The sequence below is a fragment of the Sus scrofa genome, chromosome 11 (genome assembly GCF_054392235.1).
Source record: "Sus scrofa isolate SSC_HxYL_T2T_F1_AM1 chromosome 11, Sscrofa_HxYL_maternal_Yorkshire_Landrace_v2.0, whole genome shotgun sequence".
NCBI classification, from domain to species: domain Eukaryota; kingdom Metazoa; phylum Chordata; class Mammalia; order Artiodactyla; family Suidae; genus Sus; species Sus scrofa.
In genome coordinates this window covers 58,435,507-58,453,687 of record NC_139393.1, presented here as the reverse complement: position 1 = coordinate 58,453,687, position 18,181 = coordinate 58,435,507, and the positions used below count along the sequence as shown (strand labels likewise).

Here is an 18,181-nt window from a genome sequence, read left to right as displayed (position 1 = left end):
TGCTGGGGGACTGAAAATTGAAAGAGAAACCACAACTTGCAAAACAAAAATTGAGTCACAAAATAGAAAAACTGTACAAAACCATGACATGCAAGACAAACTAAGTTCAGATTCTTAACACTGCCTCCTCCAGATCCATATGTTTTAAATAAGACAAGAGACAAACTAACCTAACAATAACTCCACATAAAGTCATGTGTTCTAAAAACAAGACCACTTATTGTTACAGCAACTTTCTAGTTCACAAATTGTGACCAATCTCTGTCAAGGCCATCCTGTGACTAACCCCAGTCCTACAAACTCTATAGATACTCTTCCCTAACTTCCACCTGTTGAAATGTTGAACTCTCCACTTTGCAAGGTAATAAGACTACAATATTTTTTTAAAAAGTACTATCTGGGGTACATTGGATACTGTGAATAAAACCATGAATGGAGAAAGGCTGTTGCCTCTAAGGAACCTAATCGTTTAACGTGGTAGATAGAAAATATTAGCAATATAGTGTGACATAATGATCATTAAAATTGTAATTGAGATAAATAATGTGAACACTTGACCCAATCAGGGAAGTCTTTCTGGAGGACATGATTTTTAAGATAAATCCTGAAGGGTGATAAGTAGTTAGGTAAAGACTAGGGTTGGTCATGGTATATGTTCTAAACAGCAGGTGCTCCTTGTGCAAAAAACAGAATAAAGGATTGTATGGCTAGGAATAGGATAAAGGAAGCTAGGAATAAACTAAGAATTTTATAGGCCTGGTGCATCAAAAATACTACAACATTCTCCCATTTGAAATTCAAAACAAAAATTAATGCTAGGAATAAAACACATGTAGGGAAGTCCTTCTGGTTTTTCTCATCATGTTTAGTTTAATACTTTAAAAAAAATCTCAAATTCTCTAAAATAGACATTCATGTTTCAGTTTCAGTGGTTTCTTCAGTATATACCAGTTTGTCTATTGCATACTGCACTGTTTCTTTCAGAACAACAAACATTTTAGTGTGGCAGCACTGCAGAGAGTGAAAGATGAAGAAGTGAGAGATCAAGCTGGAGAGCTAAGCAGGCAACAGTTAATGAAAGATCCAGTAAAGCTGTTGTTAAGATGTGATCTTTGTTTGAGTTCAATCTCTGCCATGCTTGGGCACTCAGTGTATATGAATAGATAACTCAAAGCCTTAATTTCCTCAGCTGTGAAATGGAAATGCTAAACACTGATGATTAACATAATAAATATAAAGCTCTTAGCACTATGCTTAATATCATAAAACACACTTAATTTCAATAAAGTATTATTATTAATAAATTTGTTCTTCAGCCTGAGAAATGGGGAGTCAATAAAGGGCTTTCAATATCCAGAGATAAACCCAGACACCTATGGTCAATTAATATTCGACAAAGGAGGCAAGAATATAAAATGGGAAAAAGAATATAAAGTATGGAAAAAAAGAATATAAAATGTACAGCTGCATGTACATCAATGAAACTGGAACACACTCTCACACCATGCACAAAAATAAGCTCAAGATGGCTTAAAGATTTAAATGTAAGACAAGACACCATCAAACTCCTAGAAGAGAACGTAGGCAAAACATTCTCTGACATCAGCCTTACAAATGTTTTCTCAGGTCAGTTTTCCAAAGCAACAAAAGTAAAAGCAAAAATAAACCAATGGGACTTAATCAAACTGACAAGCTTTTGCACAGCAAAGGAAACCATAAACAAAAAACAAAAAACAAAAAGACAACTTACAGAATGAGAGAAAATAATTTCAAATGATGCAACTGACAAGGGCTTAATCTCTAAGATATACAGACAACTTATACAACTCAACAGCAAAAAAGCCAACAACCCAATGAAAAAATGGGCAAAAGACCTGAATAGACATTTCTCCAAAGAAGATACAGAGATGGCCAACAAGCACATGAAAAAAATGCTCAGTATCCCTGACTGTTAGAGAAATGCAAATCAAAACTACTGTGAGGTACTGCTTCACACCTGTCAGAATGGCCATCATTAATAAGTCCACAAATAACAAATGCTGGAGAGGATGTGGAGAAAAGGGAATCCTCCTGCACTTTGGTGGGAATGTAAATTGGTACAACCACTATGGAAAACAGTATGGAGGTACCTTAGAAAACTATACATAGAACTACCCTATGACCCAGCAATCCCACTTTGGGGCATATATCTGGACAAAGCTTTACTTGAAAAAGACACATGCACCTGCATGTTCATTGCAGCACTATTTACAATAGCCAAGACATGGAAACAACCTAAATGTCCATCAAGAGATGATTGGATTTAAGAAGATGTGATGTACATACACAATGAAATACTATTCAGCCATAAAATAGAACAAAACAATGCCATGTGTAGCAACATGGATGGAACTAGAGACTCTCATACTAACTGAAGTAAGTCGGAAAGAGAAAGACAAATACCATATCACATATCTGGAATCTAATATATGGCACAAATGAACCTCTCCACAGAAAAGAAAATCATGGACTTGGAACAGACTTGTAGTTGACAAGAGGGAGGGGGAGGGAGGGGGATGGATTGGGACTTTGGGATTAATAGATGCAAACTATTGCCTTTGTAATGTATAAGCAATGAGATCCTGCTGTATAGCACTGGGAACTATATCTAGTCACATGATGGAGCATGATAATGTGAGAAAAAAGAATGTATACATGTATGTGTAACTGGGTCACCTTGATGTATAGTAGAAAATTGACAGAACACTAAACCAGCTATAATGGAAAAAATAAAAATTTAAAAAATTAAAAAAAAATAAAGGGTTTTAAATAGTGATATGAGGAGTTCTCCTATGGCACAGCAGGTTAAGGATCTGGCATTGTCACTGTAGAGGCCTGCTGTGCATGGGTTCAATCACTGGCCTGGGAATTTCCACATGCTATGGACGAGGTCAAAAAAAAAAGAGTGATGTGATTAGAATGGGCTTTTATGGATTTCTCTGGTTGCAGTATAGAGTCTAGGTTGAATGACAATGAGTAGATTTTAGGTATACTTACGAGGAAGACTCAATAGGTATTAATGATTGGATGGAGGTTGAAAAAATATATGCATATATCCATGTGTTGCATATATATGTACATTACATATTCATACAATCATACACACACTTATACAGTCCCTGTCAAATTGCCACAGGTATAAATCTCAGTTACCAGAGGAATCGAACATGTAACATTATTAAATCATCTGTCAGTGAAATGAAGTCCATCTGTGAACATAATTTGAAATGGGTAAAGAAGATGGTGTGTCAATGGGATAAGACTGACTATGAATCGATTATTGTTGAAACTGGATGATGCGAAAAATTACACTTTCATCTTCTTTTGTGCACATTAAAATTTTTCCATAATAAAAGACATTTAAAGAATATATTAAGGCAGGGAGACTCTGAAAACAAAATGATCCCTGGGAGGGCCTAATAGATTGGCTAGGATACAAGCCATAAAAGACAGAGACCTTGCCTTTCTTGTTCACATCTGCACCTCCAGGGCCTACAGCAGTTCAGAGCCACACAGTAGCCTCCTCAGTTCAACACGATTTGTTGAACGAGTGAACACTGGAAAACAAAACCCATAACCTGAGTTAGAGTCTCAGCTTAGACTAAGAGCCAAAATTCTTGGGGTTCCCTTTATCTCCCATGCTGAATACGACATTCCATTAGCTGTTGCAAGGCAAAAGACTTCAAGAAAACTACCCCGAGAGAGAGCAAAGCAGACTCACAAACTTCCCTTTGGTATTCCATGAGAAGTAGGTATTTACATGCTTATGATTCCTAGAAAGCTTCTGCGGGGACTCTGTCGCATCATTTCATTCCATGGCTTTTTAAAAAACAAATTTATTGTGGCCAAGAATCAGAAGGAAACTGTGTATACCCTATCTTCCCCCTCCCTCTTTTACACTCAGCTAATTGAAGAGTGGACAGGAATAAACAGTCTTTGAAGAAGGTTCATCTTTACATTTTGTTCTTATTTCCTCAGTAGCCTGAGGACACAGCTGTCTATTACAAAAGTAATGATGGGGAACCTTAATTAGGGCTTTTGAAATTCAAGCCCACTCTTACTGAGGGCCAGAACTTGAGCAGAGGAAAATGACCAATAACAGTGAAACAACGGACATTAGGCACAATAAAATACCCACATGAGGCACCCTCTAAAGTTTTTAAGCTGCGCTGTCCAGTACAATAGCCACTAGCAACATATGGCTAGTTAGCATTTGTGATGCAGCTTGTTGGAATTGAGATGTGCTGTAAGTAAAACAAACAAACCAACCAAAAAAAAAAAAAAACACAAAAAAAACCCCACACTGGATTTCAAAGACTTCCAATAACAATAAAAGTAAAATATCTCAATAATTTCTCTACCAACTATGCAATGAAATAACATTTTGGATAAACTGGGCAAAACATATTATTAAAATTAATTTCACTTTTTTTTTTACTTCAAAATTGTGGCCACTAGAAATAATTTTATTGGGCAGTGTTTTGTTTTTTCAAAGTAAAGACTTTTCCTCTCCTTATGTGGAATAAAATAAAGAGCTCAGTGATTAATAGCACGACTTCTAGTCCCTTTGCTCTGTACTGTTTCAGCTCCTTTCTATAAAAGTACTGCTACGTGGAGTCATTATACTCAATTACAGGTATAACTGGAGTTCCCACTGAAGAATTGCTGATTGTCCCACAAACTCGTTTTTTCACTAGAAGTGCTCTGATTTTACTCAGGGGGAAATGATAGAATGTCCTCTGATCCCAGTTGACACTAGGGTGTCAATTGCTAAAGTGTTTCCTCTTGAAGCACATAGGCATATATCTTGCCACAGCAAGTATTATTTTTCTTTCCAAGTTATCAGTGCCTAGTCTCAGATGGCAAAACTATATTCCCTTTGTTAATATGCTCTTGATTTACTTCTAGGGAAATAAAAATCCTATTTATTATGTTAAAAGTTATTTGCCTCCCTTTGGCTTCTATTTAAAAATCCCCCAATTTAATTCAGCTTTCTCTTTCAAAAGCATGTGTGTATATGTTCATGTTTTCTATTCATCCTGCCACACGAAAAACTTTTATTGGTTGTGCATATTTTAAATAAAAAAATCTAATTCCAAAATCTTAACATGGCCCTTGTTTACCTAATTTGACCTACAGCTCTGTTTCCCCCTGATACCCTCCCACCTCTCTGGTTTTAAGATCTTGGCTCTTCCTTGCCTCAGGAACATCCCACAAGCTATTATGTCTGCCTTGAATGTTCCTGTCTCTATTTTGCTTCACAAGGCTAACTTCTACTCATTATTCCTTTTTCTTAACTATTTAAATATTAAATCTTTTTTTTTTTTTTTTTTTTTTTTTTTTTTTTGCCTTTTTAGGGCTGCACCTGCAGCAAATGGAAGGTCCCATCCTAGGGGTCAAATTGGAGCTGTAGCTGCCAGCCTACACTAAAGTCACAGCAACATGGGACCTGAGCTGCATCTGTGACCTATACCCCAGCTCACGGTAACACCGAATCCTTAACCCACTGAACGAGGCCAGGGATCGAACCCACATCCTCCTGGATATGTCAGGTTTGTTACCACTGTGCCACAAAGGGAACTCCTAATATTATATCTTAAGAGAAGCTATGCTTGAGCCTTTCCAGTATTAGCTGTTATAATGGTTCCTATTTCCCTCTATTTTCTGTCATAAGTCCTAATATAATTTGCAACGATAAATTTTTTTCCTATATGGTTTCAATTAGGCTATATGCTCCAAAGGGCAAATATCATGACTTCTTTGTCCACCACTCTATTCTCAGCAAGTAGTAATACGTCTGAAACAGAGCAGATCTTCAGTAAACATAAGTTGAATGATGCACTGGAAGGACCCAATAGTTGAAAACAAGAGATAAGGAAGTAACTGAGGAAACAAGGTACCTAAGAAGGTCACAGGGGATAAAGTATAAGTACATTTAAAAAAAAAAAAAGATTATGCTCAATTAATGATGGCCATAAAAAGCCAAAAGTTTGTTAGAATGTAAGTCTTAGGAGAGATCATATTAAATCGAGGTGGGGCATTCCCCTTGTGGCTCAGTGGGTTAAGGACCCAATGTTGTCTCTGTGAGGATGCAGGTTTGATCCCTGGCCTGGTTCAGTGGGTTAAGGATCTGAAGTTGCTGTAAGCTATGGCTTGAATTGCAGATGTAGCTCAGGTCTGGTACTGCCATGGCTATGGTGTAGGCCGCAGCTGCACTTCAATTCAACCCCCAGCCGGGGAACTTCCATAAGCCACAGGTGTGGTCCTAAAAAAGAAAAAAATAATAAATTGAGATGGCTAGGGATGGTTTTAAAGAATCAAATGGGCCAGAAGGGATGGTTAGATTTTATTGTTAACTATGATGTTTTAATACACATATATATTAGAATATATATATTAGGAATAGAATGAATCAGATGATTTGTGTCATAGGTTGGGTTCTCTGGGAAGGGAATATTGAGATGGAGTTAGAAGTTCAAAAGGTTTATTGGAGAAGAGTATTTGTGAAAGGGAAAGGAAGGAAGGAGGACTGGGCAGGGGGAACCACTGACTGCCATACAGGTCCGACAAAGCCTGTCATTCTAATGTTCAGGAGGTCCTTATCCTACACCTCAATCTTCTTTAGCTGAGGATGGGCATGGGAGAGAGGGGTTGCTCTGAGAAGAGTGTAACTTTAGCCTGAAAGTCAAGGTGAACTCAGAGTTAACAACTGGAGGCTACCAGCTAACCACTCGCCTTGCAGTTGGGCAGTGAGTCCTTTCTTGAAGGTAGAGCTGACTGCAACTCTGTGTCTGCCTCCTCTGTGACTGCCACTCATTATAAGATGCCGATTCAACCCAAATTAATCTACAAACTCGAAGAATTTTTCTGCTAAGCTCACCAATCTTATTCTAAAAAGTATTTGAAAACCAGATTCACATTTAGCTAAGTTTGAAAGAGAAGAGCAAATGGGAGGGATTTGCTATATTACATATTAAGATTGCCTATAAGATGATGGTAAATAAAAACAACATGGTATTACTGTAGTCACAGAGAAAGAGATCAGTTGAAGAAGAGATCGAAACCAGAGCCAGACACAAATGGAAATATGAGTATATGATAAAGGTCGCATCAAAAATTAATGGGGGAAGGAATAGACTATTGAGTAGAACTATAGAGAAAAACTGGCTTGCTGTTTGGAGAAAAAATAGGCTAGATTCCCACCTCATACCAGATAAAGGACTGTATTCCAGAGAGAACAAAGACCTAAATGTGATTCCTCTACAGAAAGTAATGACTATAAAAAAAACAGGAAAAAAAAAAAAAGAATATCTTTGTGATGCTGAAATACAGGCTGAGTTTTTAATCAAGACCCTCCAAAAGCACCACTTAGAGTAATAAGACTGTCGCCTTCAACTAGGAGAGAGAACTGGAAGGATCTAAGCGGGAGTTAAGTGCCTTCTAGAGAATATTCCTAGGATCAGGGTAGCTGGGTAAACCATAAAGAAATGTAGGTCTATTGGGAGACATATCATTGTGACTTGCCCATCGAAAATATTTTCCCTGCCTCTACTTCTTTGGTTTTAAAATGATGTACATATCCTTCAACAAACATTTTTGAGTTCCAGGAAATACAAAGAGGAATAAGCTTGAGTCTCAGTCCTTAAAAACCTCATAATATAGTTAGGGAGAGAGATGAAAATACTAAGTAAGATGTTTTAACTCCTATTCTACAGGTAAGAACCAAGAGGCAACTGCCTTTGCCCAGGGCAGCTGGTATTTGAGCAATCAGAAAGTCATTCTGGGCAAAAGGAACAGCACTAACAAAGTCATAGGGCTCTGAAAGAGCATGGTTTGTTGCAAAATGTTAAGCAGGTAACCTAATACTGGCCATTCTGAAATGTTACTGAACAGAGAAAGTAGTCTCTAGTTTTTTTTTTTTTTTTTTTTTTTTTTTTTTTTTTTTTTGTTGTTTTTGTCTTTTTTCAGCCGCACTGCTTATCACACTAAGCATCACCTTTGAAGACAAAGTCAAAGAATATGAAGCACTGAAGCGATGAGGGATAAACATTAACAACTAAGAAAGAAAAGGATGCTAGGAAGCACTGATGACTAGTCGTGGAGTGATAACAAGCACAGTAACTTAGGATTTAGAGGAGGAAGAGATTGCTATCAGCTGCATAGTTCAGGAAAGATTTTAAGAAAGTGGTAGGGCTTCATTTGATCTTACAAAAACTTGAGAATTGAAAACTGACTGTATAATCCAGGACTGTGCATGGAGCTGGAGATTTAAAACCAGGTCTATCAACTAATGAACAGATAAGCAGATAATTGGAAAAATAAAGCAACAAGTGTTATAATAGATGCATGCACAGACTGATGTGATAAAACCTCAGGAGGACTCTTGCTTTAGAGCAGGGAGGTTAAGGATGGACTTCTAAAGGTGATGCTACCTGCACTGAATTTTTTTTTTTTTTTTTTGTCTTTGGTCTTTTTGTTGTTGTTGTTGTTGTTGCTATTTCTTGGGCGCTCCCGCGGCATATGGAGCTTCCCAGGCTAGGGGTCGAATCGGAGCTGTAGCCACCGGCCTACGCCAGAGCCACAGCAACGCGGGATCCGAGCCGCGTCTGCAACCTACACCACAGCTCACGGCAACGCCGGATCGTTAACCCACTGAGCAAGGCCAGGGATCGAACCCGCAACCTCATGGTTCCTAGTCGGATTCGTTAACCACTGCGCCACGACGGGAACTCCCCTGCACTGAATTTTGATGGATGAGTAGGGTTTCATCAAGTGCAAGGGAGGGAAACATTTTGCAATGGCTCACTTTAGTGAGAGAACACATCTTTTTCAAAGGACATGAAATAGTTCAGGATGGCTGAAGCAAAGGCTGAAAGGCAGTGAAAGAAGGTTCTAAGGCAAATAGGAAGGGTTTGATTATAAACAGGCATTTTATAGGTGTTAAAGAATTTAGATGTTTATTCTGAAGCCAATGTGGAAGTTAAAGATTTTAAACACGGAGGTGACATGATCATGAGATCCAAGTTTTACAATGATTGTTATTAAAGGCAATGATGATAAAGGCAATTGAAGATGAGCTGATATGGGGGCAGCTAAAAGGTAGAGAAACTGAAAGGCTGTTACTATCTTTGGGGTGGGGAAGGTGGCTTCAAAAGTAGCAGTGGTACTGAGAGAAAAGGATAGGCAAGGCTTGAGTAGTTAAAGAAGTGGAAGTATTCCCTATGGAAATGATGTGAATAAATGGGGTGTTGAGAGCCAATCAGTTTATAGGGAGTATATAGCATTTGATACAAGAGCAATGACTAGCTTGAGTGGAGAGCCAGACCTAACCAATAGTTGGTGATGAGGCTGAAAACACTGATGGAGTCAGCCTGTGGCGAGGCTATTAAACAGGGTAAACAATTAGGATTTTACATTTTCCCCAGCAATATTAAATTTATAAATCATTTTTTATTGTGGCAAAATACAAAAAAAAGAACCACTTTATCCATTTAAAGTGTACAGTACACAACACTCACATTGTTGCACAACCATTAACACTGCCTACCTCTAGAACTTTTTCATCTTCCTAAAGTGGGATTCTTGGAGCTCCATCGTGGCTCAGTGATTAGTGAATCCGACTAGGAACCATGAGGTTGCCGGTTCGATCTCTGGCCTTGCTCAGTGGGTTAAGGATCTGGCGTTGCTGTGAGCTGTGGTGTAGGCTGCAGACGCGGCCCAGAACCCGCGTTGCTGTGGCTCAGGGGTAGGCAGGTGGCTACAGCTCTGATTCGACCCCTAGCCTGGGAACCTCCATATGCCACAGGAGCGGCCCAAGAAATGGCAAAAAGACAAAACAAACAAACTAAACTGGGATTCTTTACTCATTAAAAAATACCTCCTCATTCTGCCCTACGCTCTTGACCATGGCAACTAACATTCTATTTTTCTTTCTCTAGTGGTAGGGCAACTCTAGGTAACTCACGTAAGTAGAAACACAGACTAGTTGCCTTTCTGTGTCCAGCTTATTTCATTTAGCTAAATCACTTTAATAAACACCCTGGTTATTCAGTAGCTGTTTTCTAATTTGCATACTACTTTATATGCTATATTTTATAACAAATGTCCAGCTTTTCTTATTTGACCAAATCTTTTCCACTTAAGGACACGTCACTCTAGCAAATTGTAAACTCAGAGATCTTAATGACAATTTAGTCTACCACTATGCTTGCCATAAGGAGCTTTTTATTGGTCTGCTTACTTTTAAGTGTCTTTATAATGTGAATTATTTTCATTTCATTATAGTTTATGGGCGCTAGACCTTTTGCAAAATTCTACCTAGTACCTTAATGGTACTAGGCAGTTAATAACAGCAAACAGAACAACTGAGGCAGGAATTAAACTTATTTGGCCAGCCAGGAGAAAGGAAGTTAATGGATTTAGGATGCTGATATGAAGGCTCTCTCTTGATACTACGTACTTTCCCTATCGATAGAGCTGAATTGGCTTTAAATTGGAGAGAACTGAAAACATAGACACTTCTCTTATTTCTAGCTGGGGAAAAGTCTGAAAGTTTCAGATGGTTGGAAACTACTTGAGAAACTGTCAAGGGCTAGGGGAATCCCTGGATCATTAGTGCTCTGCCCATAAGTAGAGCAATTCTGGACAAGACACTAATCCTCTGAAGATCTCAGTGCGTTAGATTAGACCAGCTCGTTCTTCCCAATCTTGTCCACATCACAGCGCAGCACACCTGTAACCCCCCGGTGGTCGCCGTCCCGGCATATCCTTGTGGACGCTCTCAAGGGAGCCCTCCCATCCACACGTTCCTTCCAGCTGACGAGCCAGGCAGTCTGTTACTGAGGACAAGCTGGGGTTCCCGCTGCTTCTGACGTCAGCAGCCTTTCCTTCCTTGTAAAAACAAAACAAAACAAAACAAAACTCCAAAGTCTTTTTTCCTTAAGAGGAGCAAGGAATGAAAACCCTCAAGCCACGCAATTACGCAAAACTCGAACTACCGCACTTGCCCAGCACGCTCTCTGCGAATCTTACGTCTCTTCCCAGCAGGCTCCGGGAACCACCGCGAGACTTCATTAGTTCTCGCGAGACTTATCGGCAGCCATCTTCTTGGGGGTGCTGGGAGCCGGGAAGACCCCCCGAATCGTTCCCATTCAGCTGCCCTTCGTCTTCGTTTTCTTCACTTTTACCTCTTCTGCATTGCCAGCAACACCCGGCCCCAAGGCTTGAGAGAACGCCCGGGTCTAGGCGCGTGTCGCGCTCTGGTCCAGGAAGATTCGCAGGGGTGGAGGGAAGGGGGAGGGCCCGGGCAAACCGTTGCTGCCTCAGCCGGGGCCAGGGTCCGGGGAGGGGGAGTTCCTGACACCCCGTGGACTCGCGGCCTGCGGCGGTCCCCGCGGAACTGTTCGCTGATCAGGACTCGCGGGAACCTGCCACGGCGCCTCCCACCGCGGCCCACGCGGGCGGCGCGCGGAGGAGGGGGCGGGGGCAGCGGCGGCTGTAGCGGCCGCGACCTGGGCGGGCGGAGGAGTGTGACGGGCCTCGGGGCCGCTGTGGATGGTTTCTAAAATGATCATTGAAAACTTCGAGGCACTCAAGTCCTGGCTCAGCAAGACTCTCGAGCCCATGTGAGTACCCGAGGGCTGTTTCCTTGCAGGGATAGAAGTGGGAGATAGCTGAGCACACAGATCTGTGCAGTTTTCCAAGTGCCTACCGTGGAGGCCGAAGCGGTGAACGAAGGTCCCAGGGCTCTGTGTTTTCTCCTCCCCTTAACCCTCGTGCCCAGGTTCCTGGAGCTTGAGTTGACCTTTACCTTATCACTGAGTTGGTCCTTGAACCGACCGACTTCTCTTCCTCTTGTTTTCCCGTTATTTTTAAACCGACCCCAGTCTAACACACAATTCGTATTTGCCAGGGACCCCCAAATCGGTTTCCTTTAGTGAATCCTAGCATAATCTCTTGTCCACAGGCTGTTTTACTTTGTTTCTTTAAATGAAGTGAGTAGCCCTTATTAGGGATTAGGACAGTTCTCGTCTAAGCTACTCAGGTTTTACCTAAATAAAACCCCTGAAAGAAAGGCCGTGTCTCCCATGTGCTGTCTGGCTCATAAGCGCCTCTTAACTGATTGAAGATGTAACAGGTGCTACGGTGCTCACTAAAATTCCCTTTTCCACGTTTGTTGAATGAGTTGAACACGTTTGTTCGCCTGGAGGAAGAAAATACAGTTTATCCATATGGAAGATGTAACAGTTTTCAGTACGGTCTTATAGGTGGGCTGTGTTTGTGTGTGTGTGTGTTATGGGGGGGGGGGGTGTTAATGCCTGAAATGTGTTAGATTGGAAAAATTAAGGGGGGTTTTAAGGATTTATCTTTTAATACACCCAAAATATAGGCCTAGTGCTTTGTCAAAATTGGTCAATTTTCAATAAACAGCTTAAAATGCAATGGGGAAAATCCACTCATTTAATGAATTTATTAAGTGCCTTCTATGTACTGTGGGAAGCGTCGGGGCTAGAGCTTTTAAATACCGAAGTCGACAAGACATAATAAACAAGTAAATAAGATAACTTCAGGTAATAATAAGAGTTGTAATGATAGAGGAACATATAAATAGAGGAGTGCTTAGAAGACCTCTCAGAGGAGGTGACATTTGAACAACACCTAAGGAGGAAAAGAAACTATCTGTATAAACGTCTGGAGAAAAAAGATGCTCCTTGAAGAAAGAATAGCACGTGCAAAAGTCCTATAGTGGAAATGATCATAGTGTGTTCCTACAAGAGAAAAGAAGGCAGTTGTGGCTTTAGGGACTCTTGTGATGGGGAGCGAATAGAAGGATGGGAAGGTGGAAAAGGCCGGGGCCAAATCGTGTAGGCTCTTCTAGGCCATGGTCAAGAGCTAGGATTTTATTTAAAATGCAGTGAGAAGACAGATGATTTAAAGCAAGTGGAGGTGAATTTGACTTTAACTTTGCCTGCTTCGTGGAGATTAAGGAGTCAAGAATAAAAGTAAGGAGACCATTCTGAAGGGCATTGTAGGCAAAGGTAGAGTTTGCGTTAAAGTGATAGTGGAGACAATTTATAAGTAGATCTGATAGAATTTGTTGAAGAGTTGGATGTGGGAGGCTAGGGAAAGGAGTAAGGGGTTAGCCTAAGCAACTGAATCCTGGATGGTAGAGAAGGCTTGGAGAGAACAGGTTGGGGGTGAAGGGTGGGGTGTTTGGTTTTGATCATTAAGTATAAGGTGTTAGACATCTAAGTGAGATGTCAAAATAGGTAGTTGGGTATGAGTTTAGAACTCAGATGGGGACTAGAGATATTTGGAGTCATGCAGATAGTATTTAAAGCTGTGGTACAGTGGGAAATTTCTGAGGAAGAATGTGTAGATAAGGAAGAGGAGCGAGTCCACGTCTGAGGTAGGAAGAAAATGGGGTATATGTCACTAAAGAAGCAAATGTATGGCAAAAGAGGTGGGTTGTCAGTTGAATGAGATGCTTCATAATGGATGAAAAAGGCGGAGGCAGATAGTGGCTCTTAGGTTTGGCAAAGTAGAAGTCATTGGTGAACTTAGTGAAAAGTTTCCCTGGAGTGGCATGGTGCGGATAGAAACCCTGTTTCAGTGGATTGGAGAGAGTGGGCTGCAGTGTAGTGCAGTGGTAAGAGGGAGAACTCTGGAGCTAGAGTGGCGGGCTTTGGATTCTGTCTCTGGCACTTATCAGCTGTATGATGTTGGGTAAGTTACTTAGCTCAGTGCTTCCACTTCCTCATGTCTAAAATGGAGTAAATAATATGTATTAAAATCTTTAAACACTGTCTCATTTGTAATTAGCACTCAATAAGTGTTAGGTGAACAGAAAACTTAGAATGTTTCAAGTAAAAAAAGCATTCCCCTTTTTAAGTCTAGTTTTCAAATTACTTATCAGCTTTATTACCATTTCCTTTTTTTCCGCTAACCGAAGAGATTATTTATCGCTACTTAGTGTGTTTGCTTATAATTTGTTTTTACATTTAATAAACTTATTCAAGGATCATATAGCCTACTCAGATGACTGTAGCACTGCAGTCATTACTCCTGGAATAAAGTACTGCTTGTAGAGCCTAGACAGTGGTAGGAACTGGGATTGGTCCTTTTGTAATGTACACTGCTGTGGTTAAAATTGAGCCCTTATCCAAGTTCGTGTCCTTTTAATTGCATTTCAGGTGCATTCCTTTAGATGAATTTTAAAGCTGATTCCAATTATTTAAGACCTGTGGTTTCTAACCTTGGTTTCTTGAAACTTTAAAACATGCTCGTTATCTAAAGAGATTTTTTTGCTTTACTTTATAATTGCCAAATAGTACTTGTTTGAGGCAGGACCACTTGAAGGTCCGAGGGTAAGATGGAACTTGAAACTTGTGTAGAACTTTTTACCTGTCCTGCTTGTAAAGTATTTTACGGTTTTGGACTTGCCCGGTAGTTTGAATGTATTAATTCAGCAAAAGTTTATTGAGCACTTGATCTACTCTGTGCTAAGCAGTGTGTTAGATATTGGAATAGGAAACATGATGTGAAATGACCAGGTTCATATTGTTTACCATTTAGCAAGGAAGACAGATGTCGAGCAAGTAATTATATGATGAGTGAGTGTTATGGATCCAGAGTGCAGTCAAAATATGTCAGGAGTTCAGGCAAGGTTTCCTGGCATAATATTTTATCTCAGCCGGGAAGGATGAAGAGCAGTTTGCTGGGATGAATGGATGGGAATGGAGAACTGTGAAAGTGTTCTAGGTGTTGGACAGCAGATGGTATGAAGGCCCCATGATGAAAGAAGACAGGTGTCTTGGAGAATTTGAAGGAAGTTGAAAAAAAGAGCAAGGGGACGAATAGCTGAGACTGTTGAGTCATGTTAAGGATGTGGGCTATCGTTGAAGGATAATGGGAACTCGGGTCTTAGGGGAGGAAAGTTTTCAGATGGATGGAGATATATATATATTTGATTGCAGTTTCTGGATGAAATAAAAATTGGTAAATATTTTATTATAAGGTCTCTGTATATCAGGATTCTGAGTTTTCTTTTTCATAATTTATTGAAAATAAGGTATAAAAATGGTCATCTTGAAATACTTAAGTTTGATGTTTTGTTCTCCCAAACATTTCCTTTGTCATCCTTGCTAATAGTAAGAGAAAATTAGATGTTGGTCTTTCCTCTAACATTCATTTCTTTTTCATAATATGAACTCCTGGGGGCGGGGGGATGCTGTTTTTTTTTATGTCCAAATTTTGTTTTTGTTTTTTAAAACAAAAAGGGTCTTCTGCTATGGTTTAAAACTTTTTATGAAAAAAGTAAAAATAAAAATAAAGGTGTTCCTGTCATGGCTCAGCGGTTAATGAACCCGACTAGCATCCATGAAGACTTGGTTCAATCCCTGGTCTCCCTTAGTGGGTTAAGGATCCCGTGTTGCTGTGAGCTGTGGTGTAGGTCACAGACGCAGCTTGGATCTGGCGTGGCTGTGGTGTAGGCTGGCAGTTGCAGCTCTGATTAGACCCCTAGCCTGGGAACCTCCATATGCTTTGGGTGCGGCCCTCAAAGAGACAAAAAGAATAAATAAATAAAAATAAAAAAAAAAACTTTTTATGAGTTTACACTCAACTAAATCTGATTTATAAAATTATGGATTTAGTTGAAGGAAAACCTTAAAATCTAATCACACCCCTGAATTTTTTATAAAATGCAATTGAGAGGCTGATAGACTTAATGATGTGCCCAGATTTTATTTAGTAGTAAAGAACAGAATGCCTGGTTTTGTGCTCCTGCTACTGTGTAGTGCTATAGAAATAATGTTGTCTAGCAGAAAGAAAACATTTTGTGTCCACAAACCAGTGTTCAAATCTCAGCTCTGCCACTTAGTAACTGAATAATCTAGGCAAATGAACTTCCTTTTTCCTTATTGGTATGATAGGGAAAATTATACTTGTTTCCATCTGTAGTTGAAAGGACTGAGAGTCATTTTGACAGCCTAGTCCTTCCCTCCTTTCTTAAATACTGATTGATTAAACACAAATAGGTTACATCACTGTTATTGCTACTGTTAACATTTGTATGCATTGTGAAAGTTTTGTATCACTTTCAAGTTCTTTGAGGTAAATGCTATTACCTCCATTTTGCAAGTGATGACATTGAGGCAATGAAGTGTGAAGTTAAGATACATGCCCAGAGTCCTAGCTCTTGCATGTGACTAAACAGTGATTTAAACTCAAGTCTTTGACTCTGGAGCCATGTTCTTAGTTTATTACAACACAGTACAGTGTATTCTTTCCTGTTTGTGTGTATATACACATATGTATGTATATATATACTTTTTTTTAACTATTTTTGTAGTAGTAACTGCTATTGTAAACGTACGAAGTCCTGAAGCATTGTGGTTATCAGTGCTTTAGCGTTTAAGAAAGAAACCTCAAAATTTGTGTAGTCTTTTCCCCTTCACCCACACTTGTTACTTTACCTTTCTCACCATGTTAACATTTACTTTTGTTCCTGTATTACAGGAAGAACTGAAAAAAAAAATGATCTTTTTATTCCTGAACTTTACTCCTGTTTTCCTCCTTTGATCTTTCTTTCCTTTTCTACAGACTCCTTTGGGCATAGAGTTAGTCTCCCATTCCTTAAGGAGGAGAAGCTCAGTGACAATAGCAAAAAAACAAAACAAAAATAAAATTTTACTTCTAGTCATTTTCTTGCTAGCCTTCTTTTCCTGTCACTGTTAAAAAACTTCAGCCTCTAATTTTCCACTCACTTGCCCCCAATCATTTACTTCTTAATGCTTTATAATATAGTTTCTTCCTACTTAGACAGAATTGCTTAACTCAGTGTTACCAATGAATTTATTAGATGTAAAGACTTTATAACTTTTAATTCTTTGACCTCTGTGTGTAGCAGTACACTGTGCTAATAGCTCTCTTTTTTTAAAAAAATTTTTTTCATGTTTAGGATCCCTAATGTTTTGGTTCTCTTTTTCTCAAATCAGTCTTAAGGAGGACTTATCCCCTTAAGCTCTTTTCCTTGCTTGCTTTTGAATTGCATTTTCCTTAGTTCAGTTCCCATGAGTTGTTTTTTTTTTTTTTTTTTTTTTAAACCGTTTCTACTCCAGACTCCTCATTCATATTCATTCCCATGGATGGTTTCTATTGTAATACATGCCCGTGGTTTTTAAAAAACTGTGTGTGTGTTGTAGATTCTTTAAAAGTTTGATTAAAGACTTTCTTCCCCAGGATATTATTGTATGTACATATTTGCATTTGAATTTTAGAGGTTTTCTAAGAGCACCTCGATATGTTTATTTTTCACACAAGTTTGTTTAGGCTTAACCACTCTTCAAAGCCTTAAGCTTTTAACTCCCACTTGTTAGCTCTAGATCCACCTGGTTCTCTCATCTGAACTTCAAACTCTGTTTGCGAAAATAAAATGTCCTCTGAATTCATTTATTTGCATTTTATTCTCCAAATTATCTGGGTTTGAAATTTTATTTTTTTGACTTCTCTCTTCATTCCTTTTCCTCCATTCAGTTGATCTTTGGGTTCTATCTCTTTTAATAATTCTTACTGTTGACAGTGCTTAGTAGGAGACGCTGCACTCCTTATCTAAACCATTTCAGAGTTCCCATTGTGGCTCAGTGGAAACAAACCCAACTGGTATCCATGAGTATGCGGGTATGATCCCTGGCCTCACTCAGTGGGTTAAGGATCCAGCGTTGCCATGAGCTGCTGCGTAGGTCACAGATGAAGCTGGGATCCTGAATTGCTGTGGTGAAGGCCAGCAGCTGCAGCTCCCATTTGACCCCTAGCTCCCTGCGAACCATAAGCCACACCTGTGGACCTAAAAAGCAAAACAAATGAAAACCGTTGCAATTTATCTCCTACCAAATCTTCCTATCTCCAGTCCTTTTCTCCCTTCCAGTTCTTCTGACCTGGGTGTCCAGCTTGTTTATATCTTATTGTTTGATCAAAATCTTCAGCACTATGAAATAATTAGTTGCATACTTTTTAACTTGGCTTTCATAACTCTAATGTCTGTTTCACATTATCTTTCCAGTTTATATCTTCCTACTTATAAGTCTTAATTTCAGCAAAGCTGAACTTTACCTTCTGGTTCTCTATCTCATTATTTATTCTG

The 18,181-nt window shown here is 39.5% G+C and overlaps 1 protein-coding gene and 1 long non-coding RNA gene across 50 annotated transcripts in view; one reads left to right on the top strand and one right to left on the bottom strand.

Moving 5' to 3' along the window:
- Positions 1–3,496: 3,496 nt before the first annotated feature.
- On the bottom strand, positions 3,497–11,467 carry LOC146398646 (uncharacterized). The gene is made up of 3 exons (XR_014819682.1): positions 11,071–11,467; positions 10,772–10,929; positions 3,497–3,596 (listed from the first exon to the last, which is right to left on the bottom strand). It is a non-coding gene; the product is annotated as an uncharacterized LOC146398646 (long non-coding RNA).
- Positions 11,114–18,181, top strand: part of RBM26 (RNA binding motif protein 26) — an 83,046-nt gene continuing 75,978 nt past the window's right edge. For all 49 annotated transcript variants that reach the window (XM_001925971.6, XM_084982068.1, XM_084982048.1 and 46 more), the window contains exon 1: positions 11,114–11,663. In XM_001925971.6, the coding sequence (XP_001926006.1) occupies positions 11,593–11,663 (71 nt within the window). In that variant the 5' untranslated portion in view covers positions 11,114–11,592. The remainder of the gene's footprint in view (positions 11,664–18,181) is intronic.